The sequence below is a fragment of the Thrips palmi genome, unplaced genomic scaffold (genome assembly GCF_012932325.1).
Source record: "Thrips palmi isolate BJ-2018 unplaced genomic scaffold, TpBJ-2018v1 HiC_scaffold_10, whole genome shotgun sequence".
In the NCBI taxonomy this organism is placed as follows: Eukaryota; Metazoa; Arthropoda; class Insecta; order Thysanoptera; family Thripidae; genus Thrips; species Thrips palmi.
Genome location: NW_023144621.1, coordinates 695,578 through 720,935, shown reverse-complemented (window position 1 = coordinate 720,935; position 25,358 = coordinate 695,578). Strand labels below are relative to the sequence as shown.

General features: G+C 45.8%; 2 protein-coding genes across 14 annotated transcripts; one reads left to right on the top strand and one right to left on the bottom strand.

Moving 5' to 3' along the window:
- Positions 1-23: 23 nt before the first annotated feature.
- On the bottom strand, positions 24-13,928 carry LOC117646321. Of its 13 annotated transcripts, none has more exons than XM_034387236.1 (6): positions 13,802-13,928; positions 9,260-9,417; positions 5,907-6,086; positions 4,923-5,044; positions 2,928-3,100; positions 24-1,301 (listed from the first exon to the last, which is right to left on the bottom strand). In XM_034387236.1, the coding sequence occupies exons 2-6, from the start codon at positions 9,415-9,417 to the stop codon at positions 540-542; spliced, it is 1,395 nt and encodes a 464-aa protein (XP_034243127.1). In that variant the 5' UTR covers positions 13,802-13,928; the 3' UTR covers positions 24-539. The 13 variants fall into 13 exon arrangements, with proteins under 13 accessions (XP_034243127.1, XP_034243161.1, XP_034243152.1 ...); XM_034387270.1 differs by lacking the exon at positions 13,802-13,928 and adding an exon at positions 11,806-11,828; XM_034387261.1 differs by lacking the exon at positions 13,802-13,928 and adding an exon at positions 11,745-11,794.
- Positions 13,929-15,557: 1,629 nt separating this feature from the next.
- On the top strand, positions 15,558-25,273 carry LOC117654224. Its single transcript, XM_034400494.1, has 9 exons — positions 15,558-15,830; positions 16,864-16,979; positions 18,523-18,668; positions 19,856-20,089; positions 20,362-20,412; positions 21,130-21,417; positions 23,305-23,403; positions 23,915-24,058; positions 25,088-25,273. The coding sequence occupies exons 3-9, from the start codon at positions 18,567-18,569 to the stop codon at positions 25,271-25,273; spliced, it is 1,104 nt and encodes a 367-aa protein (XP_034256385.1). The 5' UTR covers positions 15,558-15,830; positions 16,864-16,979; positions 18,523-18,566.
- The last annotated feature ends 85 nt before the right edge of the window (positions 25,274-25,358 follow it).

Sequence of the window (25,358 nt, the reverse complement as noted above, 5' to 3'; positions counted from 1 at the left end):
TGCTAACATGACTGCAAAGAGAATTGAAATGCAAAAAAGAATTTTTAATTTCTCTGAAACTATTACTACGCACAATTTTGGTCATTGTACAAATGCAATTGTTAGTATGTCATGTATAAACTAAAGAGTACATAAAACATGACAAATCTATGTACTGAACTATATCGTGAAAATAAAAACGAAAACAGTGCGTATTACGCTTTTACAAAAACATCAAATGCTAGAGAGAGAAAGTCAACTAACAAGGACGAAAGTGTCAGGATGAGGCTGAGAACTGTAAAGTGGACACTTTCTTCAAGACAGACCATGTTACAAAGAGAAAAAGTCTACAAATTATGATTATTCAGGACTGCTTACCGTAGACATTGACAAGCCAACAGTCAGTTGTTCGGTAAGCCAATCTTTTCAAATGCACAATTAAAGGCAGCACGGCCAGCAGGTGGCATGAATCACCTGATATTCTCACTAAAAAAGGAACACGCTGACAAAATAAAAACACGTGATCAAAATACAAAGAAACTGCCGACAGAGACCGAGCATTAAGAGACAATGACTGCGATTTCGCATTTCTCGTGCTTCACGTCACAGCGGGCGCCTTTGGAGTGGCTGAACAGGGTGCAACGACCAAACTCGGGAATCTTGTGGCACTTGTGCTTCCTGCAGTACTCGCAGACCTCGTATTCCTGGTGGACCATGGGGTGGATGTGGACGTGCAGCCGTCGGTATCTGCGCATCAACGCGCGAGCCTGCCAGCCGTGCGCCCAGTCGTGGGGACATTCCCACGGCGCGTTCATCGTCAGCTCGACGAGGTCGGGCAGCACGGTGCCGTCCAGGGCCTCGAGGAGCACCCTGGTCGGCGCGCCGCCGAGGTCCAGGCTGGTCAGGTTCGGCAGGCGGTGCAGGACGGCGCCCAGGCGGCGCAGCTGCACTGTGGGATCGGGGCCGAAGGCGTGGCACCCATCGGAGATGAGGAACTTGAGGGTGCGCAGCGCGGCAGGAGTCGTCTCGGTGCCCTCGAGGCAAAGCACCAGGTCGGTGGCTTCGTCGCTCTCGTCCCCACCCCAGAAATCCAGCACGAGATTGTCCAGGCGAGTCACCACCTTCTTCAAGAACGCCCTCACCTGGGGCAAGAGTAGCCGGGACTTGTCGGTCAGATAGATCATTAGGTGGAACGTCTCCAGCGACGGACACTGGAGAAGGACCTCCATGTCCTCCTGCAGGGTGCACTGCAGCCTGCGCAGGCGGGGCATGGAGGAGAGCAGGAACGCCGCGCGGGGGACGGCCGGAGCGAGGCTGACGTCCTGTGAGGCAAAAAACAGACCTCTGTTGCAGGAAAGTTAACGTAAATAACGTGTTAACACACTAAATATTTTTATACAAATTTTGCACGAGACATGACAGTTTTTTTGAGCACACGAACTTTTCGTACAAATTTGAACAAAATTTTGTACAATTTTGTACAAAACTGGCGAAAAATGTGCAGTTTTTCGCACAAAATATGTACATAAATTTCGTGTGCACAAACAACTGTGATGTCTCGTGCAAAATTGTACATAAAATTTAGTGCGAACTGCGTTAATAATCCACTAACGTTCACGCGTTGGTTTTGTTAACTGATTAACTTTAGGGGAACGCATACATGTTAGCACTTTGCACAAACATTTATTTGGTGTAGAAGAATCAAGATTTTATGATTTTTATATTAAAACTCTTTTAGATAATTAAGTAAGCTTCAGTTTGACATAAAGTAAAGTGACTTTGGACACTTTTTGAAAATTTAGTACAAACGTTTAAAATTTTGGCCCTTGTACGACTTTGTCCGCATACTTGCTCAGATCTCGATAAGTCCATCTCACTGATAAAAATTTTGTCATAACTTAGCGTCACATTTATCGCTAACTTTTTTAGCTACAAGATTTGTTGTGGAACGAATAGCTTGCTAAACCGTAGTCGTATTGGAACTAAGGGATAATTTCACTACGACTAATTTGTAATAATGCACCAACAATCACACATCAACGACAAGTATTGAAAGTCCAAAAGAAATTTTGTAATGTCTGCGACAATATTCATAGAGTACTTTTGTCGCTAAATTTATTTTGCATGGTTTGTTCCACAATAGTCATTTCCCAATGACTTAGAAGAACAAAATAGATGATTATTCATAATATGCTTTAATTGAGCAGATAATTGCAAAAGATGTTGTTTCCACACAAATTGTATCGTAAAGAGTGATAACAAGAATTTTGTTCTTCAACGACAAAATGTCGCTTATTAGACTCAACGACATTTGTTTCGCTTTGGTTCATGATGAAATTCTGTGTTTTGGAACGACTAAATTTTCACTCATCTGATTGTTTCTGTACAACCATTTTTTAACAGTGCTGTCTCAGACCAGTCATGTGTAAACCATCATCGAGTTCCTGATCGATGGTCACGCGAAACGCCCAGAAATCTTTCACTTTGGCTAAAAATGAACTGGGACCAAACGAGCGCGCCCCTGGCAAAAATGTTTCTAAAGGTTCCTTTCAAAATTCGCGAGTTATTTAATTCTTATCGTGAATTCTCGAAAAATCTTCGTCAGTTTACGATGAGTGCTCCCAGTTGTTCGAAGAGTCTTTGTAAATTGCCGAGAATGTTCGGTAATTACCAAAGAATCTTCGACAATTAACGAAGGTATCATCCGCTGTATTCCCACAGGTACCTTCGTGAATTTCGGACATAAATTGTAAGTTAATTCCACAACGACAATTTAGTACGACACCACGGCAGTTCTAGGTGCAGATGAACTTTGCGTAAAAATTTCGTTAGAAAACAACTGCAAACATTGCCCCGGACAAATTTGTCCGAAAAAAATCACCTCCACCTAACTCTGATGTCTCCGTCTCGTACAAGATTTGAACAAAAACACTTTGGGTGTTCGTTACCTCAAGCGTGGCCGCATGCCACTTCAGGTGGAGAGGTAAGTAAGGGTCGAGGTAGGGGTGGAAGTACTTCAGGCGGCGTAGAGATGCCGGCACAGGAACTTCCCTGGCTTCGTCGGAGCTCGAAAGGGCCGGAAGTTCAGGCTCACAGAGGTTCAGCGAGATGTATTCAAGTCCTGAACAAAATGAAAGGAGTGAGAATCGGGGTCTGGGATCGCAAACTACACTCTACCAAAAATGTCCTGTAAATGCCGTTAATTTATTACCAGTTTTTACTGTAGGTCAATTCACAGCGTTTACTGTAATCTGCTCACGGGATTCACTGTGGTCTTGTTCGCGGTGTTCACTGTGATCTGGTCCCCAGTAAACACTGTGAGTTTGACGCCGCTGAGCACCGAAGGACTGCAAATCAGGCTCCAATTCACGGCGTTTACTGTGGCCAGATCACAGTGAACACTGTAACCGAGATCACAGTGAACGCCGTGAACTAGTTCACAGCAAACGCCGTGAATTGCATCACAGCAAACATTGGTAAAAAATTAACGGCGTTGACAGGACATATTTTGTAGAGTGTAGAGTGGACCCCAGTCTAAGTTCATTAGATGATATTCGAAGACAGCACGCAAATTCCCTGCCTGATACATTTTTTTGAATGTGGTCTCATTGCGCTGCGCATACATGCTTTTCGTACAAATTTACACGAAATTTATACGCAATTTCGTGCACGAATTTGAATTTGAGCGAGTATGCGCACAAATTGGCGCGATAAAGTTAGCACGCTCAAAATTACGTGAAGCCACGCACGACTTCGTAGTAGCCATGATGCCCCATCGCACCCACAGGACTCCCTACGACACCCTGCAGTAGGTCAAAGTTTTGTTTTACATATTTAGGCAAAAACGACAGTGTTCGCCTGCAAACTTGCAGAGACAAGGTCACTTTACTCCGCACCTCCGAGTCGGAAACCTTCCTTTTTCCTGACCCCGAGTCTCCATGGAAAGAAACATTTGTTGCTCTGAACTGGGGAACATCGGGAAATGCCAGAAGACATGCGCGAGAGGAAAGTGTGCCACGAAATCATCTGTATTTGGCGTTTATTAACGGCATTTTCTATATCTGAGACCAAAGGTGATTGCAAACGTTCGTCAAGTGTAAACAACAACCCACAACAAAACTCTAAAGAATACAAGACGAGATGCCTCAGTCAAATGATCCAGGAAGCGGAAGAAGGGGATAAGTCGAGTTGAATCCGTGCACTTTTGAAAGGCCTAAATCTTGCAGGTGAGAGAACGGGTGGGGAATGTCATCTAAAAATAGATGCAAGAGGATGGGACTTCTCTGCAAACTGAAGTGTGTACTCAGTATGAATCTACAGGTGCATACTTAAAAGTACACAGTTACAGATGCATACCTAGCTGAGTACACATCTACAGATGCATACTTGGCAGGTATGCATCTGTAGATGTGTACTCAGCCAAGTATGCATCTGTAGATGCATACTGAGTACACACTTCAGTTTGTAGAGTTGTCTCACCACACTTATTTTTGGACCAAATTTTCGCTCACGTTGATTTCATAGACTGATAAGAGGTCACTGAATCAACTCGACTTAACCCCTTCTTCCGTTTCGTGGATCAAATGTCTTGCTAAGTTTCGGTCACACCTGAAAGTCTCGCTGAAATGGTCCGACTAAAATGTCTTGCCTCAAAATGAATGAACTTTTAGGTCTGACCATAACCATAACCATGAGGTCACATTTTTGGAACCAAGTCAAACGAATCCATGCGGCCGGTACCGTGGTCAGACAAGAAAGTCTCACCACTTCGTGACGAGACCTTTTCAAGCCCAGCCAACTCCCGTGCTAAGGCTGTGGCCGGAGTCGGCCTGAGCTCAGTCTCCCCCATGGTCTCCCCTAAAAATATTTAACACCATTTCGACAAAAAAAAAAAGAGTTTGCCTGGACCCTCAAGTGGCAGAGAATATCACAGACTGACTCACCATGAGTGTTGAGAATCTGGTGCAGCAATGCGCGTAGTTTGCGCTGGAAGGATTCGTTTATAGGTTTACAAAAATCAGAGACACAGAAACGAACTCGTTTCAAACTCCCAAGAGAAGCTTGCCTGTACGGACACACATAAAAAGTCACGATAATTATTTCGTCTGCCTACACGGTAAAAACGGTACCTGGATTTCCCAGGAACCCTATGGTAGAGACATAGGCGATTTCCAGGGAGTTCCTGGGAAAACCAGGAACCGTTTTTACCGTGTACTACATTGGCATGCAAGCTGGCACCTCCCGAACCCTCAAGCACTGGAGGTTTGCTTCAGTTAGCGTGTACATGCACGTACGTTATACGAAGAAATAGTTCGAAAATTGCGAAGTATTTTCTTTGTAAGCTTATGCATGCTCAAAATGCTTTGCTATAACGACTACTTTTCTTTGAAAGGCCCTTGTAAGGTTTTCTCAGTGTGACATAAAGTATCGGGCATGGTTTAAAGGGGGTGGGAGAGGCATTGCCCCCCACCCTGTGAGATTTTCCCTAACTGCCTTACGGTAGGCAACCCGCTTTACATGCACTTGAAAGTAGGCCAAATACACATTATGGTTGTTGGGGGCTCCTTAAACCGCGCCAGGCATGTCTGCACTAGTTCATGCACGCACACCTGTGTAACGTTTTGCATAAAACATACTGCACAAATTTATGCACTGTAACGCATGTTATGTGAATTCCACGTATGCACGAGATCGTGCATACGTCACACATACGAAACATAAGCATTTAGTGTGTCGTAGTACTGTGAAGAATATTTCTTTTCAAGCTTTCAAGAGAGTTCATCAAGATTGTAAAGGGATTAAACACTGCCGCCGTAGAGTGTTGCCTCAAGTTCGCATCGACTGCTCAATCCATGTCACGTGAGCGAAAGTGTCCGAATGCTAAACGGATCATTTCCCTTCGCTGCGGCCGCCTCCCTTCCGCTTACCTGGCCAGGACCTGCGCCGCGAGGGATGTCTCCTGCGCGTAGAAGAAAAACTTGAGCTCCGAAACAGCGCAGTGAGTTCTCGTAAGGAGCCGTCCGCTTTTATCGTGCATGCTGCTTGAAACTTCGAGACGGCCCAAGCACGGCGCCAGACGCAGCACGGCGGAGGCCAGTTTCGGGTCGCTGCAGCAAATGGAACAAGTACTGTAAACGTCATGACGTGGAAAGATTGCTTTCCTCTTTGATCCTGTCGACAAAAGCCTTGAGAAAGTGAAGCTTGTCTATTGCTCATTTGCTCATGATAATTAAAACCAATCCAAAAATCGGAATTGTGCACACCAAGAGGGAGGTAACGTACTTTCACACATTTTCATAGCTTTATTTTTTTTAAAAAATAAGCATTTTGGGATCTACGATAAAAATGCTTAACTTACGGAAGTTAGTGGCTTTGTACGTGACCGAACAGCGATACTGGATTAAAGAACGAGTAAAAACCGACAAAAATTATAACATATGTAAAGATTTTACATTTATGGCTCTACTCAAGAAAAATCAATTCCTATTCTCAGTTTCCCATTTCAAAAGCGTTAATTTTCTTTGAGAGAATGCACTTGCCCATCAAAAAAGTACAGAGTTATGTGCCAGAAACTACCGCTAAGGCTGTATGAACGGGACTCTGCAATCCTTTACTCATAGCGTGTTACTGAGGGGTGGACCACCGACCCGGGAAGTGGAAGAAGGGGATAACTCTATTTTGGTCATTTTTGAGGAGAAACAAAAAGCTGTTAGCACGAATGTTTATGATGAGGTGTGGGTGAAAATGGAAACTTCTGTACCACTTGGCTGTGGTGGCTGAAACTTTACACACCAAATTTCATCCAAATCTACCCACCCATTTAGCCACAGTAGGCTTTTATCATTGAATTTAAGCGTTTAGTAGAAAAATCAGCCACGCAAAGTTTTTAGACGGAATGATCTGAAATTAGTTTTGGAGTAACCTAAACCCTATACTTCAATGGAACAGGGAGATATTTGAATTTTATTTTTTTTTTGTTTTGACTGAGCAAACTGCACAATCTTTTAATTGGAAAAAATAAGTTTTTTTCTCCATTTTTTACCACATTATGGTAGACGATTTAAGAAAGTGGATAGCTATTTGAAATGTCGCTCTGTTGCCTTGTCACATGGACCACAAAGAACTACTCCAAGAAATATGGTCAATATAGAACAAAACTGTATGCGTGGCTAGTTGACGGCGCACAGTGGGCTAAAACACCCTTTTAGGCGCTCAAAACCTATATTTCAGCCATTTTTGATCGTATATGTCCCGAATTTGGTGCAGACCCTCTTTTGGTCTTACTTTATGAGATTTTGAACAAGCGGCGGCAAGTGTGACCTTATCTCAGCCGTAGTTCACCGAAAATTGATTTAATATAATCGTATTTTTATGTTGTATATTTCTGAGTCTGCGGGAGCACTCTCTCTTTCCACTAGATCGATGCAAAACATATTGTAGGTTTTTTTAAATGTTAATTGCAGACGAAACAATTAAAAACCGCAAGGAGTCAAAAACATCACTTAAAATATATGTACGTTCTTAAAAACAATACTGTAAAAAAAAAATAATGGTTACAGATTTTATAGCAACTGTCAAACTTAAATTTCCTAAAATCAATTTTTAAATGATATACGTATCATTTTACTCTTCATGGAACAAAAACATGGCAGGCTCATTAGCCTGGTCATCAAAGGGGTCAACTAAAAGTGAAAGAACTGTGGCACACATTTTTTAAGACTTGACTTTAGGTTTTTTTCCTGAAAGAGCTGATGACAGGATGGGATGAAACAACATTGCAGTCAGAAGATCTGCATTCTCATCAATTCAGTTGCAAGCCCAGGTGGCCTTTTCTGGAGGGTTATTTGTAGAGAAGGGGCGGGGGGCTCCGGAAAAGGAGCCAAATAACACGTGAAAAGATAAGGGACGGTTGGGATGGAGACACGGTTGCATGGATTCTTTCTTCGTTGGGACGCATTTTCTACCGAAAACGGGGAAATTGCCAATTTTTTAATGTTTCACAGCCGTGTATTACTGTTTGCGCAAATATGCGCAGGTTTTCTCTGTTGATCCTTTCAATTGACACATAGGTTGATAATTTCCAGCGCTGAAACCTGCTTGATAGTGCTTGATTCTATAGTAGATCTCAAACTTTCGCTTTTAAAGTAACAATTATACAAATAAAGCGATTACATGCACACCAACACCCTTCAAATTATCGCAGGACGATAACTTGGGTATCATTTTGAACGGGAATACTTGTTCTTTAAAATGGAACCACCGGAGATTCAAAATCTAGATGCAAAGGCGTCAAAATCGCTGCGGCGTTTTGTTGAATTTTTTACTAAAAATAACACATTATCACAAGTTTTAACTTTGACGGCCTGTGGTGGTCGTAGTTTTGGTCTGACAACAAAAATACGCCCAGATTTGAAATCTGCGGAAAATTTCCTATCCGATGGAGAAAAAGTTTGCCCGTTTGAAAGATTTTCAAGAAAGAGGTTTTGAGCGCCTAAAAAGGTGTTTTAGCCCACTGTGCGGCGTAGAAAAAAAATTTCTTCGACACTTGTCGTAAAAGTTGGGTGACCAGAAAAAGCGCATGCATACATCAGTCCAGTCCATGTAAGATGAACACTCACTTAGGGGTTCATTACACAGACCTTTAGGACATGCTGTCGGTAATAGAAGAATATTTTACATTAAAATAACAAGTGGGTTAAATTTATCATTTTAATCAATTTTGGTGCAAATTTTCACCCACACCTCACCTTAATGATGAGAAAATCAGCATAGGTTAAATTTGTAGATCAACATCAAAAGTGTCAGGTCACTCCGTAGAAGATATTTGTGACTATCACTTCCCGTTATGATGGAAAACAGATCAAGTCAAGTGGAACTATAGTCAGCATTAAGTGTTTGCAACTCCGGTGGATTTTTCTGGACTTAGCTCTTTTCCCACCTCATCTGTTAAGTTGACTTGATTCTTTTCACATGGACTCATAAAAACACAAGTTGAAGTATCTCCTATTGACAGTATTTTTAACAGAGTCGTGTTGACTTGGGTTGAGTAATATCTACTATCTGTTAAATGGAAATCGTAAAAGGGGTCAAGTTGAATTATTCCCTTTTCGCATGTGTATTATCTCCTAAACTGGTTGGGTAGGAATTGAGTCTAATAATTTATGTCATGGTGTAAACCATTTTACAACATAATTTAATTTGGAAATAATTCAAGTTATTCCCCTCTTCCACTTCATGGATCACTTGTACAAGTTCAATGAGCGGGTGAAAAAGAACTCACACTGTTTCCCAGCGCTTGGATGGTAACGCCTTGTCCCGCCACAGCGACGGCTGCAACGCCATGTGACTCCACCGGCGGCAAACAGCGCGGCACTGCAGCAGCTGTCCTGGACTCAAAAAGCCGAGGATCAGGAGCAGGACGTCGTCGGGTAGCTCCATCTTCGGAACAGAGAAACAAACAGAAATCAATATAGAAACCAAACAAAGCGACATTCGAGGGTTAAGGGTAACTGTAAAGTGGACTTTGAATGCACTTGTAACACTTAAGCGTAACTCTATGCATGAGTCAAGCATAAAGTTACGCTTGATGACGTTTCGCTTGAAATGAAGCAAAATCTGGCAATTCCCTTATGCATTTAGATAGGGGGAATCTTGACGGGGGAGTGTGCTACGCTTCGGAATTCTTCGCCAGATCGGGCCTGTGGGGCCAGCCGGGCACCTGCTTGATTTGAAGCGTAAACTGATAACGCTTAAAAATAGAGGGTAATACTACGCTTTAGTTTTGTCAGTATGTCCTTTAAAATGCCTTAGAAAGCTTCGGGCGCCTTCGCCCCCACTCCGCTGATTTCGACCCCCACCACCGCTCAGCACAGCCGCGCGACGCTCTTTTGTTTCTCCCGTTCTGTCGCTGACTTCCGGTCTAGGCTTTCTCCGAAGTACCCTATTGTCCCCCTGAGCCTGACCTCACTCAAGCTCAAGTAACATATCTGAAAACTTAATTGGCTGAGCGTTAGCGAAGCCCGTTACTCCAGTAGGGTTGAAAAGTTTTGTCCGTCTGTTTGTCTGCGTGCGTGTGTGTGTGCGCACTCCTCCTCCTGAACGGCTCGGCCGATCTGGCTGAGATTTTTCAGGGTCATTAGGTATGTCCTTGGCTCGCCACCAGGGATGATACCCAAACCGAAACGATACCAGGGCCGTTACGACAACAGTTTGCACATATGACTGAAACTCAAAAAGTGTTGCACCTGGAACCAAGGGAAGAGCTTTTCCTTGTTGATCAAGGCGTACCGGAGTTTTGTTCCCATATGGGCCAAGTCCAAATTCCGCTTCCCCCGGGTTCTTTTGGGGCCTTAATCAACAAAACTCAAGGGAAGCGGAATTTGGACTTGGCTCATATGGGAACAAAACTCCGGTGCGCTTGATCACAGGAAAAGCTCTTCCCTTGGTTCCAGGTGCTACACTTTTTGAGTTTCAGTCATATTTGCAAAACGTTGTCGTAACGGCCCTGGTATCGTTTCGGTTTGGGTATCATCCCTGCTCGCCACACACCAAAATTCAGCTTTCTATCTCAATCCATTCGGTCATATTAGCCAAAAAAAACACTTCAAAAACGGCAGAAAAAAGGCAACTCTTTAGTACTTTCAATTTTTTGTCAAGTTTCATATATCATTTCATATGTTTTGGAGGCTGCTGAGGACGAAAATAAAACCCGTTCAGACCCCCGACCGAAAGTTGAATCCCATCGGTGTAGATTTTGATGACCAAATGCTGTTGTTTGAGGGGATCACGCCCATTTCTGCGGTCTGCCTAGGAAAGCAGCCTGCCGAAGGCAGGTTAGCGCCGCAGGCCAAGGTAGGTGTATACGCCAGGCGTGGATTGTCGAAACTGGCGCAGCATCGCGAAGCCTGTTACGACAAGACACGGTCTGGCGTACACCTACCTTGTTTACTTCTTGACATAAACTGTCAAATTCTTAACCTCAAATGTAGTGTGCCACAAAGCGTCTACAGTTTCCTTGGAAAAGTCTCACGACCTAAATTTATTTTTCACAAGTAAATAATTGCCACCTAAGCATTGGGTTATTGAAGTTGTTGAACGGAACCGCCAATCTGGAGCCTTTGAGGTGGACCAAAGGACGCGAAATTGAAATAGGACACGAAAATGACCACAGCTATCGATGCTGAAGAGTAAAGAAACAGTGAGTGACGCAACAAACCTTCAAACCACTCACGTAATGCTCCTAGACGATAGATCCTGACTTCTGAAGCTTTGATCCCAGCAGTCAACCATGAGAGTCAAGATCAAGATTGTGGCCCAGCCAGCCCTGCCACGAGGCTACCTAGCGTTGCACGAGCACGAGTGTCCTCGCATATCTAAGAATAAGAACAAGAGGAAGACCATACACACAAAGCAGCAAGATCTTGCTCGTGGAAGAACAAACCGGAAGCTGGGAAGATAAGAGGTAGCGAGCCCGGTTTTCCGGTAGGAATGTTGGCAAATGTGTTTCTTTCCTATGCCAAATAGTATTAACAGACGTAATTGCGAAATACGTACGCTTCTCAAAACTTTCGGCGCCACTTCCGATTTTGTTCTTCCTCTTGTTCTTCGATCGGCAACGACTAGAATTCTCTAATGCTTCTAAAAACTGACATTGGTCATATTGATCCTGTTTGCGTTTGCCTCTGTGATAAAGGTTAATAAGAAAAGTAACCACTAGTCACAATGAAGCTTTCTGACTGGCCGGAAAGCAGGCAGCCTCTCCGCACCTTTCGTGAGCAAGTTTAAGATGAACGAGAGGAAAATATTGTACTAGGTGTTTCTCCTCACCCGTTTTAGATCGGCAGCCACTCACTTCACTATTCTTATTCAGCGTGCTTCCCGGGTGGAAAGGACTGCAGTTCATACTAAGTCCCAACTACAGTCTTAAACTGTAGTGCCTAAACTGTAGTGAATAATGCAAACGAAGTGCATTATGAAAATACAGATCGCCATGTAGACTGGAAAGTAGACAAAAACATACGTGAACTATTATCAAAGCATAGTTTCGACTGCAGTTTATAAGTAGCGTTCTAAGTGGTATCGAGTCTGCTATCGGAATGTATTTTCGAATGTACATTTGAAGTGCTCACCGATAGTGAAGTAATAATTGTACTTTTATTCTAGCAGTTTTGCGCTTCAGGCTTCATTTCGCCATGCGTGTCGCACGATGAGTCGAAACTGCTGTTTTACTCTTACAAGGTATACACTTTTTAAGTTAGACGCGAAGTGTCATCAGAATTTGCAGACTCTAAGCTGTTCGTCTAGGGGTTCTTGTCCTCTGATCGTGGAAGAATAATTTAGGTTCGGCAAGGCGCAGCATTAGTTGTAGCGGAGAAAAGGTAAATTTTTTCCCGGCAAGTGCATTTTGTGTGTAGCTCAACTGCAGAAAAACTGTAGTTCATCTGAACAGTCGTTACGGCGGGAGGCCTTGTCATGTGGTCGGGGCATCGCACGCTCGTCCCCACGGGCGCTCACCAGCGTAGTGGATAACACAACAATTCCACAACACCAAAGATCCAGGATCGAACCCCAACACTGACATTACACTTTCACAATTCCAAGATACGAAACATACCATGAGAGGGAGGGGGCACAGGAGAGGGGCATAGAAGGAGAGAAAAAGAGTCGGAATGTCAAAAATTTTTGATTTTTGAACTTTGCATTGTTCAGTACATTTATGATTGTAATGGTGGTTGTAGTTTAAATACGTTTTGGAGCTGTATTTTAAAGAATGATGTCAACTAGATTCAAAACTGCAGAAAAACTGCTAATGTCCGAAAAAACTACCACTTTCCCAGTACATAAACTGCAGTTGAACTGTAGTTAACTATAGTTTAACAGTAGTTTGAGCAGTTTAACTGCAGTTGGAATGCATCTGGACTGCATGGACCTATCTGCAGTCCAAGTACTATTACTTTACATTTAAAATGTACTTGTGATCAGTAGATTAACATTAATCCATGCACAAATAGACAACAAATGTCTTACAGTTTAAGTAGTGTAACACGTGCATTTTCGAAATGTAAACGAAAGTATACTCCTTTCCACCCGGGTTTGAAAACAAATTAACTCTAGACGAATATTTACACATTTACAAATTTACATACAGATGTGTATATATACCCACATATATACCCACCCACATTCAAGAAACTTTGCCGCCTGGGTTCACTGAGATTCCAAACGCTATGAATATAGAACGTGTGGTGAAATGCCCTGAGAAATGGCACCATACGTGCAATGCCTCAGCCATATTACATCTTACGTGCAAATGCGTCCCGAAAATGCCCTATGCTTATGCATGGGAATGGGAAGGTATTGCACGTAATGTGCAGTGCAATAGCATTGCACCAATTGACACTATATTCATAGCTTTTGGATTCTCTGCGTTAATAAGGGGCCCAACGGAGGTGTCACAACTCAGCTCAAGCACCTTCTTGCCTATTTTCATGATTAACAAACCCCCAAATACCGATAAAATCATCGAAAATATCTAGTTTCGGCGTATACTGAACAAAGTGTCGACACGATTACCTGAGAGATGGACCTCTCGCGGGCCTAACACACTGTCTACACATTTCCTTTTCATCACTCCTGCAGAGTGTTCGCGACGCCGGCACGTCAAATTTCTGTCCGTCTTCGAGTGAGTCGCCGTCCCGACGGCAGGCAGCCGCGATGCTCCTCCCATGGCGTGAGTGCACGCCCCAGGCTCCCCCAGGCTCGCGCACGCACGCCACTGCATTGATAATGACTCCCCGGGGCGTCGCGTGCGCTGGTCACGCACCTCGCGGCGTGGCTCGGTGCGGTTGCAGTGCAACGCGAGACAGTGTGCCTTCCGTGGCCGCGGCTCGCGTTTGACGGCTCGCAGCGCAGCGGCTCACCGCGACAGCGCGACGCAACAAGTCTGGTATACTGCCAGTGTCCGACCGCGCCGGCCGCACAGTGGGCCTGAAGACCGGTGGAGGCGGCCACAATAGGGCACTTCGGGGAAAAGCTGGACCGGAAGTTGAGAAGAAATCAAAAAGAACAAACGCTGGACTTAAATGAGAATATAACTCTGCGGAAGCGGCAGAACGGCGACGCAGACGCTCATTCTTACACATTTCGCATACTTAGTTCTTCTTGATTTCTTCTCAACTTCCGCTCCAGCCCTTCTCCGAAGTACCCTATCCTAGACGTGCTTTGCGCTCCTGAGTCGCTGAACAGGACTCAAAACCGAACTTGTGATCTCATCAATGGACTGCTCGCCGGATAAGGAATCCAAAGACTATTACGCTGAATCCGCTACCATCCCTCGAGAAAACAAATCCACCGGAAGTCGTGTCGCGTCGGCTAATCAGAAGCCTCCGTTCATCATTGGTAGCGCCCATTCTTGAAAGGATAGGCTCTGATTAGCCGACGCGACCCAACTTCCGGTGCATTTGTTTTCTCGAGGGATCGAAGCGGGTCCAGCGAAATAGTCCATTGGTGGGGTCACGCGTTAGGTTCGCGTCCGATCTAGTGACTCTGGAGTTCACATCGCGTCCTGTAAGTTTAACCGCCCCCACCGCACGGCAAAAACGGAACCTGCTTTTCCCAGGAAGCCATTGGTGAAGACATAGGCGATTTCAAGGGAGTTCCTGGGAAAACCAGGAACCGTTTCTACCGTGCGGTCTTTTCACCCACTGTGGGCCGGGCCTTACCGCACCCCGATAGGATCTTTCGCTTGTCGGTATCTAAACCGCTGAAGAAGGGTATTGAGTCGACTGCCCCTTGAACACAGACACTGCTGAGGACTTCCGTGGACCCTGGAACGGAAGTGCGCCATGTTGGCGGAAGTCGATCAAGCGTGACATGGAAACAAAACGATATGCCAACATGACGGTCACAAATCAACTTCTCGTCTGAAACCTACTTCATAGCAGTATTTCTGTTTCTAGGCCACAATCTGTACCACGTTGAGGTCGTTTCTGTTGACTTCCGGTCCACAGTCCCCGAAAGTATCCTTCACTATTCCCCTCTAAATTCAACGGTCATGGTGCTGTAATTAAATAAGAAAACCCCTCGGAGTGTGACGCGACCAGGCCGTAGGTTTTTCTTTAGCTAGTGGTAGTAACTAACACCACCATTCAGGACTCCAGTTCGGCTCGCGGAACCGCGAGTTTTTTCCAGATGCCTGTGTGTGGGTGTCAACTCTCGTCCCCGTGCGATTTTGGATGCAAGTGACTTGTTCAGGTGGTCGGGATCCTCTTATCAAATCGTCACCCACTTGTTGCATGCCTTGAAATACTGCCTTGCAAGGTGGAGGTGACACAGCACTAAATCGACTCTTTACAGAGTATGCCTGCTAATGGAGTTGTATTTCTTGGTTTGATAATGTATCCTTCACGAACTTTGCCTGCTAACAGTTTCTAGTTTTGAATTTTGTAGTCACTATTTGGCCAGAATTCGATCAGTCTGTCCGCTTTGAGCGGTTTATTTCAAATGGCATTGATACGCATAAGTCGAATGGCTAGGAACAAATTATATTTAAAATTCAGATTTCTGGCGCTCACCGTTTAGTCGTACCTGCTCCCTCGTGTTTTCTCAAGAGTGCTGCCAACTCTACGAATATCGTGGGCGACAGTTCCAGGAAAATTTCAGTGAGTCCACGCGTTACGTCGATTCGGACACACGCTCGGCACCAATTCAGAGCTGCGGCCACTGTTAAAGAAAAATATCGGTACTACCCCATTTTAGTGACCGACGTGAGCCCCAGGGACTCGTATCGGCGACAGGCCTCGACGATGCGACTCCATTCCCCTGACACACTGGACACAGTTTGGAAAAGAGAGGTAAGTCTACCGAGGAAGTCTAAACATCGTCAGATTCCTACCGGAATAATTGCTTGTTAATCTTGAAGCGCATCGCGATATCAATACTCAGAAAACGAGGCAACTGCTTTGTGAAGAAAATACAGGAATTGTAGAATTTCTCCGTATCATGAAGGAATGCTTTTGTATAACGAAGGATTGCGCTTGAAAACGAATCGTTTCTTCTTTCATTTTACAATGCCTTCTTTTCCGTCGTATTACGAAGCGGTTCTTTGTTCACTTTTTACTGTGAGGTCCATTGAATTCCATGCGCCTGAAAAATCTATTGAAGCCCAAAACATAGGCTACCCCTTAAACCAAAAAAATCAAAACTCGAAATTTGGGTGTTAAACTTTGCCAAAGCTTGCAAAATCTCTTCCCTTCAAAAACTTTTATAAATAATTGAAAATTATGCCATAATATGAATCTAATTATCAAAAGTACAGTGCTTTCACTGAAAGTCTTGATCTATTATACCCAATTTCAGGCGAGGTATACTTTATCACCCCAATTCGGGTGAGGGCCATACATATTCTCTTTGAATTGTTTGATTTCATTTGATTTGAGTAATAAATGGGCTGTCAGCTGCCTATAGGGCCAGATAGTATCACCCATATTCCTAACCATCTCCCGTATTTGGGTGAGGATGGTTCCCCCTCTCAAATTTGGGTGCTAAAATGATTCTCTCCGCGAATTGGGCAAAGGACACCCCACCCTAAATTTCAGTCGTCATTGTGACTCTTTCACTCTCAGTTTTCGCGAGCCAGATCGTGTCAATCGCTCCCGGTTCCGTATTGCGCTGAAAGTCGACCAGAAAACCTCCGCACCGAATCTTCTCGAGGTGGACTGTGCTCAGACGGCCGGCACACGCAACGCTTGAGACTCTTGGCGCGCTCCAGTGACAATGGGGGAGGGCCGTGAATCATGACTTAGCACACATAATGAAGAATTCGTTGGACTGAAAAATTAATGGCGACGGTCTGGACATGAGAAGCAGGCGTGCCCCTCTGTGCAGGTTGGCTGTGGGACACTCCGGCAGCGGCCTCACGCAGCAGCAGACGACAGCACCGCGCCGCGCCGCCCGGTGGCCGACCGCCTGCGACTCCAGCCTGCCCCGCAGCTCCACTGGACGTGTGTAACCAAGCCCTGCCTCCTGGACTCTCGCCCTGCCTCCGCCGCTGCACTGGCAGTCCCGACGATGCGAGCCGCCGGTTGCAACCCGTTACCCTTCAGGATGCGTCCGAAAGTCATACTGACGTTCTTGTGCCAACACGTCCCGTCAAAATGCCACTGCCGAATTCAGGCCACCGATTGCGTCTGTTACCATGTCTGGACGATCCTTACTGGCATTGGAGCTGAACGCAGGCTGTGGGTGAGGTGGACAGCTGCGCAGGTGGTTTGCTCTCACGCGTTCCGCCTTTTGGCCCCTGCCAGTGCAGGGTGGGTGCCGTGCATCCATTCCTCCGTCCGAGCTTCTCCCGTTGTCGGCATTCCCAAACGTCCTTAAGGGGAAATCACTGTGAGTGAATTTCAGTGTACGAATATAATAAATTTCAGTTGAATTTTAATGAATTTCAGGCAAAAACTACTGAATTTTATGAAAAATTTCAATGAATATAAACATATTTTGATGAATTTCAATTAATTCCAGTGAATGTCACAAGTTTGATGAAGTTTGGTGTACTAATTTGGCTGCAGTTATTTCCCTTTGAACGTGTTACTGAAAAATGCCGCGCAGTCATGATACTGAGCTAATTCTGAGTATTCGGCACACTCGCAGACTCGTACTTACCGCGAGTTTTTCACAAATGACGCATTGACTTTTGTGCACATAATTAAGCATAATGGCATTTTTATTTCTTTCACAATTTTCTATAATCAATTTTGTCTCGACTAATATGTTAAGCATCTCAACAAAATTCTATTAAACGTCAATGAACATTCATAATATGTCAATTAAAGGATGAGGGTGCGACACCAAATCTTAAATAATAGAGAGAAATGTGTTAGTAATGTGAAGGAACTGCTCATAAGTTGCTAAGATCCCTTCACCACAGTTACTGCCTTCGCTGTGCTGTCAAAACACTGAGCTTTCTGTGTGTATTACGAAGAAAAAGATCGCGGTAGGATGTTGAGAGTGCGATCCTCGTGAGAAGGTCAACTCATGGTTGTACATGCGCACTCCATAGTAACGACACAATCTATCACGTGGCTGCCGATTTGGTGCTGTCGCAGACGTCCTTTCAGTGTGTCACAAAGAGTCAGGAATTGTATTCGACTTACTGTTTGAAGACTTTCACAACATTTTTAAATAAATAAACTCAGGGGTTCTACTTTTGATTTGTTCCGTGGCCTAGGACTTCACCCGAAGTTTGAGTATAATCGACGATTTAGTTCAAGAGGCTTGCCATTGGATTCCATTTCGTACACCACAAGCTGAACTGTGTTCTGGGTATACATCTTCGGATGCATGCTTTGAAAAGTACACACTTGAGATATTTGCATCTGTAGATGGGCACTTGGCACACAGTTCAGTTTGTAGCGCAGTATATTCTTCACAAGCAATGTTCGCAAAATTTAACATTTTCGGGGAGGAAGGGACTACCTCAATCAGCGCGGATGTTTCATGGGATGTCTCGGCACTGACGTTGACACGGCATGTTTACACATTTAGTGCCGCCGGGAGATTGCCGGGGAGTCGGCGGCCTTGCCAGTGCGATGTCGATGGTCACGGACCTTGGCTTTTGGATATGGCTTCTGCGACGAGAAGGCCCGAGAGGACTGCGACAACGCATCTTCGCCATGTTCGTCTGCAGTATGGTAAAGATCGCATCACAGCACCAGAGGAAAGAAGGATTAGTTACCAACCCTGCAATTCTTCACACTGTTAGTAACTCAAAGAGTCGGATCTTCTCGCCAAATTTCGGCGACAGTGCACATTAAACGCATTTGTACAATTTTGTACGTGGTCTCACAACTATTTCGAACATGCAAACTTTTAAGTACAAATTTGTTCGGAGAATCGTACAGCTTCGTGCGACGCAAATGTGCGGAAAGCACGTGAGTGTACAAACAAGTATACGCAATAGTCTGGCGGGACAACAATTTGCCTGCACGGTAAAAACGGTACCTGGTTTTCCCATAGATGTAGAAACATAGGCGATTTCCAGGGAGTTCCTGGGAAAACCAGGAACCGTTTTTACCGTGTGGACCGTTCGCGCCGTACCCGTTTTCCGAGCTCATTTAATAGTTTATGTAGAATAAGAACGGAGGATCCGTGCTTTCTTCCATGTTTCCTTACTCGAGTCTTCCTGTACATTTACCTTAAAAAAGTACGTATTTGTTTTAGTGGAGACTCGTTGTATCACCGAATAAACGCCGCATCACACAAAAGGGTCACACATTAGCGAGATTCACCCAGTTGCTCCGAGTAAGACTCCCGGCTTCGTGTGATCTAGGATCAACTTTGCTTCTGAAACCAGCGTTAAATCCTCTGCTAGTTTCGAAAAACTTGTTCCCGGCCTTTCGACGAAATGACTGATCACCCACATGAAGCAGCTATGATTTTCTCCGAAGCTGCAAAGACCACTTTTCAAGGTGGGGTGGGATGGGTTTCAGTGTGCCGCGACTCTACACTGGCAAAACTAAAGGTTACTCGATAGTTCTACGCTTCTTTCAAGCACAGGAACTACGCTCGAAGACCTCACGGTAAAAACGGTACCTGGTTTTCCCAGGAGCCCTAAGGCGCAGACATAGGCGATTTCCAGGGGGTTCCTGGGAAAGCCAGGAACCGTTTTTACCGTGCTTACTCCCTCCTAGAAGCGTACAGTGCAACTACGCTTCAAGACATGCCCTCTGGAGACCTAGATCCATGGCTGCTACGTCCCCTCATTTAGATGGGGAAAAGCGGGAAAACGGAGCGCATGAGCTCGTACACTGCGAGAAAGGCGTACAGACTGCACGCTCCACGAGTGGCTCAGTGATTTACTCTGGTCGTGCCAGTGTAGGTGCCCCAAGTGTTCGTGGGGGTGTGTGCAGCCATGATGGGGACGGCCGCGCTGCTTTCGGCCGACCTGGTGGAGGCGTCGAACCCCGCCAACATGGCCTGCGGCTTCTACTCGTGTCTTGGCGCCAACGTCACCTTCTACCGGAGACGCGACCGCACCCTGGCCATTCTCAGGGACCTCCAGGACGTCGCCAAGCAGATCCAGAAGGGTGCCGACGAGGACCCTGTCATCCAGGTGAACACCATAACGACGCGTACTAATAGAGCAATCTTAACTGTCAGAGCAGATTTAGAACTATCCTAACTGCAGAGGCACCTAAAAGTGTTTATGAACTATCTTCACTGCAAAATCAGTGAATATCGATATCTCTGAACTTGAGTTCTGACTCTGACAGGGTAAAGCCAAGCTTTTGAGTTTTCTGGCATAAAAATGGACAAGGTCGTCATCGACTCTGCGCTATTAAGCTGCTTGAGGGTTTCTTCAAGTTGACTTTACTTTGTTGGCAGAAAGTGCTGGCGCATGCGCACCGCATGCACCGCAGAATGACAAACCTGCAGGTTAGTGATATGTTCCTCATCCAGCGTATGGGTGCGTGAGACCATGGATGGATGTGAGACCGCTATGCCAGACTTTCCAGTCGGGACTTCCGCAACTCCTGTCGATTCTTCACATACCGCCTAGTTCCCGCGAAAAATTGTCGATTTCGCAAGGTTTTCCTCAAAAACGGTACCCAGCTTTTCCAGGAAGTCTAAAGTACAGACCTGTGAGATTTCCAGGCGAGGTTCCTCACTGAGAATGAAAGAGTCACCACCATCGCCCTTTCATTGGGTGACGCACGCATCGTCGCTCAAATTTGGGCAGTCATAAAATCGTCGCCCAAATTTGGGTAACGTCGTCGGCGACGCCGTGAGGTCCCCGATGACGTTCTTCCGGGGCCACCACGATGACCCAATGCGGCGTTGAGGCCTTCGGTCATCGTGGTGGCCCCGGAAGGACGTCATAGCGGACCTCACGGCGTCGCCGACGGCGTTACCAAAATTTGGGCAACCTAACGCCTGTTACCAAATTTCGGGTGATGAATTTTTCGTCACCCAAAATTGAGCAACGAAGTTGCATCACCCATTTAAAGGGTGATGGTGGTGACCCATTCATTCTCAGTGCTGGGAAAACAAGGAATCGTTTTTGCCAAATATTCTCTCAAGCATACATTTTTTTTCAAGAGTGTACTTCGTAGACAGTTGGGTTTACTGTTCTTGAGAGTGTGCCTTCGCCAGACCTACTTCGGCAGCGCCATGATCGGCAGCGTGTGGCTGACGGTGCTGGCCTCGGGCGGCTTGTACTGCGCCGTCTGGCCGGCCCCGACCAGCGACGAGGCCGCGCGGGCCGGGGGCTTGGCGCAGGCCGTGCTCATGCTCGTGGGGTGCACGGGCTTCTACGCGGCGGGCAGCCTCATCGGCGTCATGGTCACGTCCCTCATGGGCCAGTACGGCGTGCTGGGCGTCTGGCTGCGGAGGGCGCGCACCAACCGGGACGTGGAGGCCGCCATCGCCCTGCACCAGAAGGTTTGCGTCGGCCGCCCCGCAGTGCGCCGGAAGACCGGCCTAGACGTTTTCAGCTCCAGAGTCGCTAAACAGAACTGGAACCGAGCGTGTGACCCCACCAATGGCCTGCTCTCCGAACGAGGAATCCATTGGTGGGATCACGCGTTCCACTGCAAGAAAAATTGTGAATAGTACAACAAATGTACACGGTAAAAACGTAACCTGGTTTTCCCAGGAAGCCTGTGGTAGAGACATAGGCGGTTTCCAGGGAGTTCCTGGGAAAACCAGGAACCGTTTTTGCCGTGTACAACAAAAGCTATACGATAAAAGTTTAACAGGGATTGTAGAAAGTACAACGAGAATTGTACAAACCACAACGGGGCCTAAACTGCACAGCAATCCTGATGCCGGTTCCATTGTACTTTGTACAACAATTGTTGTACTTTGAAAGTACAATAAATTCCTGACGATAAAAATTACCAGAAATGTGTGTACTTTTGTTGTGGGTTTTTTCTTGCAGTGTCGGTTCGAGTCCCGTTAAGCGACACTGGAGCTCAAAACGCAGCCGGGATTTTGACCGCCTCCTGCTTACTCGAACGCTAGAGGTCTGCTGAGGCCTAACAGCGCTGATGATGATGACCGGTCTTCTGGCCCACTGTGCGCCCCCACACTGAAAAAAAAGTCTAGTTACAGCAACTAGGATTTTGGTGCCAATTACCAGACAGTCTAATTGAATAGGAACCAACAAGGAATCTAGTTACAAATACCAGACTGCCTAGTTGGTCTCTGTCTAGTAAAAATAACCAGATTCTTGGTAAACCTTACCATGCCATCGGACCCCCAATCTAGTAAAATTAACTAAATTTCTAGTAAAAATTTTGAGTTGAGACAAGACAAAGCAGAAGAAGAAAATGGAATTTCTCAACTCTACGCCCCCACATGTACGCTGGGAGGTCGTAAAGCTGGGAAGAATTATTTTCCGGTTTGCTTCTGGCCGGGATCGAACCACCCATCTTCCCCATCGAGCCAAGGGGTCGTTGGCCACGCGCACCAACCCCCACATGGGGGAGCCCGCCCGAAGGTTTGGGCGGCCGCCCCCCGGGGCGCCAGCCGGCCAGACGTTTTCGCTCCAATCCCAAGGCAGCTGAACGAGGGGGCCCCCTGGCCTGCTCTCGAACGGGTCCTTTGGAGATTCAGGTCACCGAAGGGATTCAAACGCATTGTTAAAATTTAGTCTCTTCCAATTTTAAATTACGAGGACAATTTAACAGGGATAGTTTAAAAATACAAGGAATTTAAAAACACAACGCTGGTAAATGTTACCAAAACCATGCCTTAGTAGTACAACTTTTTAAAATCTAAACCTGAAAAAAATTTCCAAAAATGTTTTTTAGTTGTTATTACCGGTGGCTCCCCTTAAACCCAGGCAGCCGGGTTTTTTGGTACTTTTAACCCAAGGGGGGCCCCCTTTTTTTTTCCCCCGTGCACACTGGATAACGAAAAAGGCCTGCTCCATTGCACTGCAAATCCAAGTGTAGGACAGGTCGACACTTTAAAGCGTAGACCAGTTTGTCCTACGCTTGCAAGTGTCGACCACTTGTGTCCGACGCTTTGAAGTGTCGACCACTCAGTGTTCGACGCCTGCAAGTGTCGACCATAGCATGTCCGACGGCCGAAGTGTGGGACCACAATAGGAAACTCAGTGTAATTTGCCGTAGGACAAACAGTGACCTGCACATGCAGGCGTCGGACAGAGTGTGGTCGACACTTCAAAGCGTCGCACACAGCTGGTCGACACTTGCAAGCGTAGGACAAACTGGTCTACGCCTTAAAGTGTCGACCTGTCCTACACTTGGATTTGCAGTGTGGCCTTCCTATGTAATTTCAACGTGTTTTTTTTTCGAACAGATATTATGCCTGGCACGGAAGGTGGAGGAGCTTTACTCTGACAGCATAACGCATTTCATGCTGTGCTGTTTCTCCGCCCCTTTAATAAGCACTCTGCAAGTAAGTTGGTAGGAGATTGATTCCTTGCGTGTCGTGCTTTTCTGCGTTCTGAAATATGAAAAGAAAAAAAAGGCCAGTGAATGTATTGATTACTGTACGGTACTGTACGGGCAACCCTCTTAGATGGTACAGTGGAGATTGGCAATTTGCCACAACGCACCCTTTTTTCTCTCTCAGACGCGCCGTGGCAAGATGGCCTGGTTTTCTCAGAAACCCATTTGTTGCGATTTATTGCGGCTTTTGTGTCAAACTGCGCCGTATCACACAGTGGACCAGAAGACCGGTGGTGCCGGTCAAAATCCCGGACGCGTTTTGAGCTCCAGAGTCGGCAAATGAGACTCTAACCGAAAGCGTGACCCCCCCGCCCCAATGGATTCTCTCCGAACCAGGAATCCATTGATGGTGTCACACGTTCGGTTTGAGTCCTGTTTGGCGACTCTGGGTGAAAACACGTCTAGAGTTTCGGCCGCCCCCACCGGTCTTCTGGCCCACTGTGCATAATGTGGTCCAGGTGCTGAACGACGAAATGGGCATGCTCACGTTCACGGCGGCCTTCATCAACCTCGCGGTGTTCATGCCGCTGGCCATCCTCAGCCAGAGCCTCACGGACGTGAGCCTGACAGTGCGGGAGAACGCGTTCCACGCCGCCTTCGAGGTGGGCATGTGCGAATAGTTCGAAATCAAATCGAATCAGGCGATATTCGATTGAATTTGCTGAGTTTGACCTAGAATTACTCGAAATTTCTGATCTTTGGTGGTGGTTCGTCTTCGAACTGAGGCTGACGGAAAGGAAAAAGTCATTAACCGCCAGGAAACTCCGAACTGGCACCAAATGGTTCGGGTTCTACGTCAACTCCTTACCTGATTCGATTACTAAGACTTATGTAAGATTCAATGCTAGTTCGAATTCAAAAAATTATTTATGATTCAATTCTAATTTGATTTAAGACAAATTAAGGTACGATTCGAAATTAAAAACCAATTTAAGATTCAAGTTGAATTCGATTCGCATTCAATTCAAATAAATTTTGATTGGAATTGAATTCGAATTAATTTTGATTCGAATTAAATTCTTATTCAATTCGATTCAAACTCAATTCGATTCGAACTCAATTCGATTCGAACTCAATTCGATTCGAACTCCATTCGATTCGACATCAATTCGAACTCAATTTAATTATTCGAATTCGATTTGTAAACATAACACTGCAAAAAATTGCGTAGTTTTGTATGGAGAATGTGCAGACGAAAATGGTAGGGAAGTACGGAAAATTGTACGGAACGTCCGTTTGTCCCATAAGAACTCAGGTAATTGGGTACGGTTAAAAAGTACAGAAGTTCCGTAGTAGGACAGGTAGGGATGGTTCAGGCAAATTATTGACCAGACATGTTCACACTAAATTACTATGTAGGTTTTTCTGCGCGCCAATGCACGAAATTAAACATGCACTTCGTAACGCACGAATTTCTGCGCGACAATGGACGATTTTCTGCATACTTGCGCACGAAATCGTGCATTTTCGCGCACAAATTCGTGCGTTAAGAAGTGCATGTTTAATTGCGTGCATTGGCGCGCAGAAAAACCTACAAAGTACTTTAGTGTGTTCCGTACTTTTTCCGTACTTTTTTCTCGCAGTGAAGCCTAATTTAAGATTTGGTTCGAAACTAAACGTGTTGATTCGAGGTGGACGACGACGACACCCCCGGCATGCGCCGCGCCCTGCTGCTCATGGAGATACTGGCCGAGCGGCCGGCCAGACTCAGCTTCAAGGGGCTCGGGCCGCTCAACCTGAGCAGCGCCGGCAACGCGCTCCGCACCTGGTACTCCTGCACCAGCGTGCTGGCCAACGCGGGACCCAAGAAGGGCTAGCTTTCTTAGCTTTCTGCTGTGATCTGCGACGTTCGCTATCAAGGTTTCCATTGGGAATACATCTGTTACGTTGCACTTTCAACTG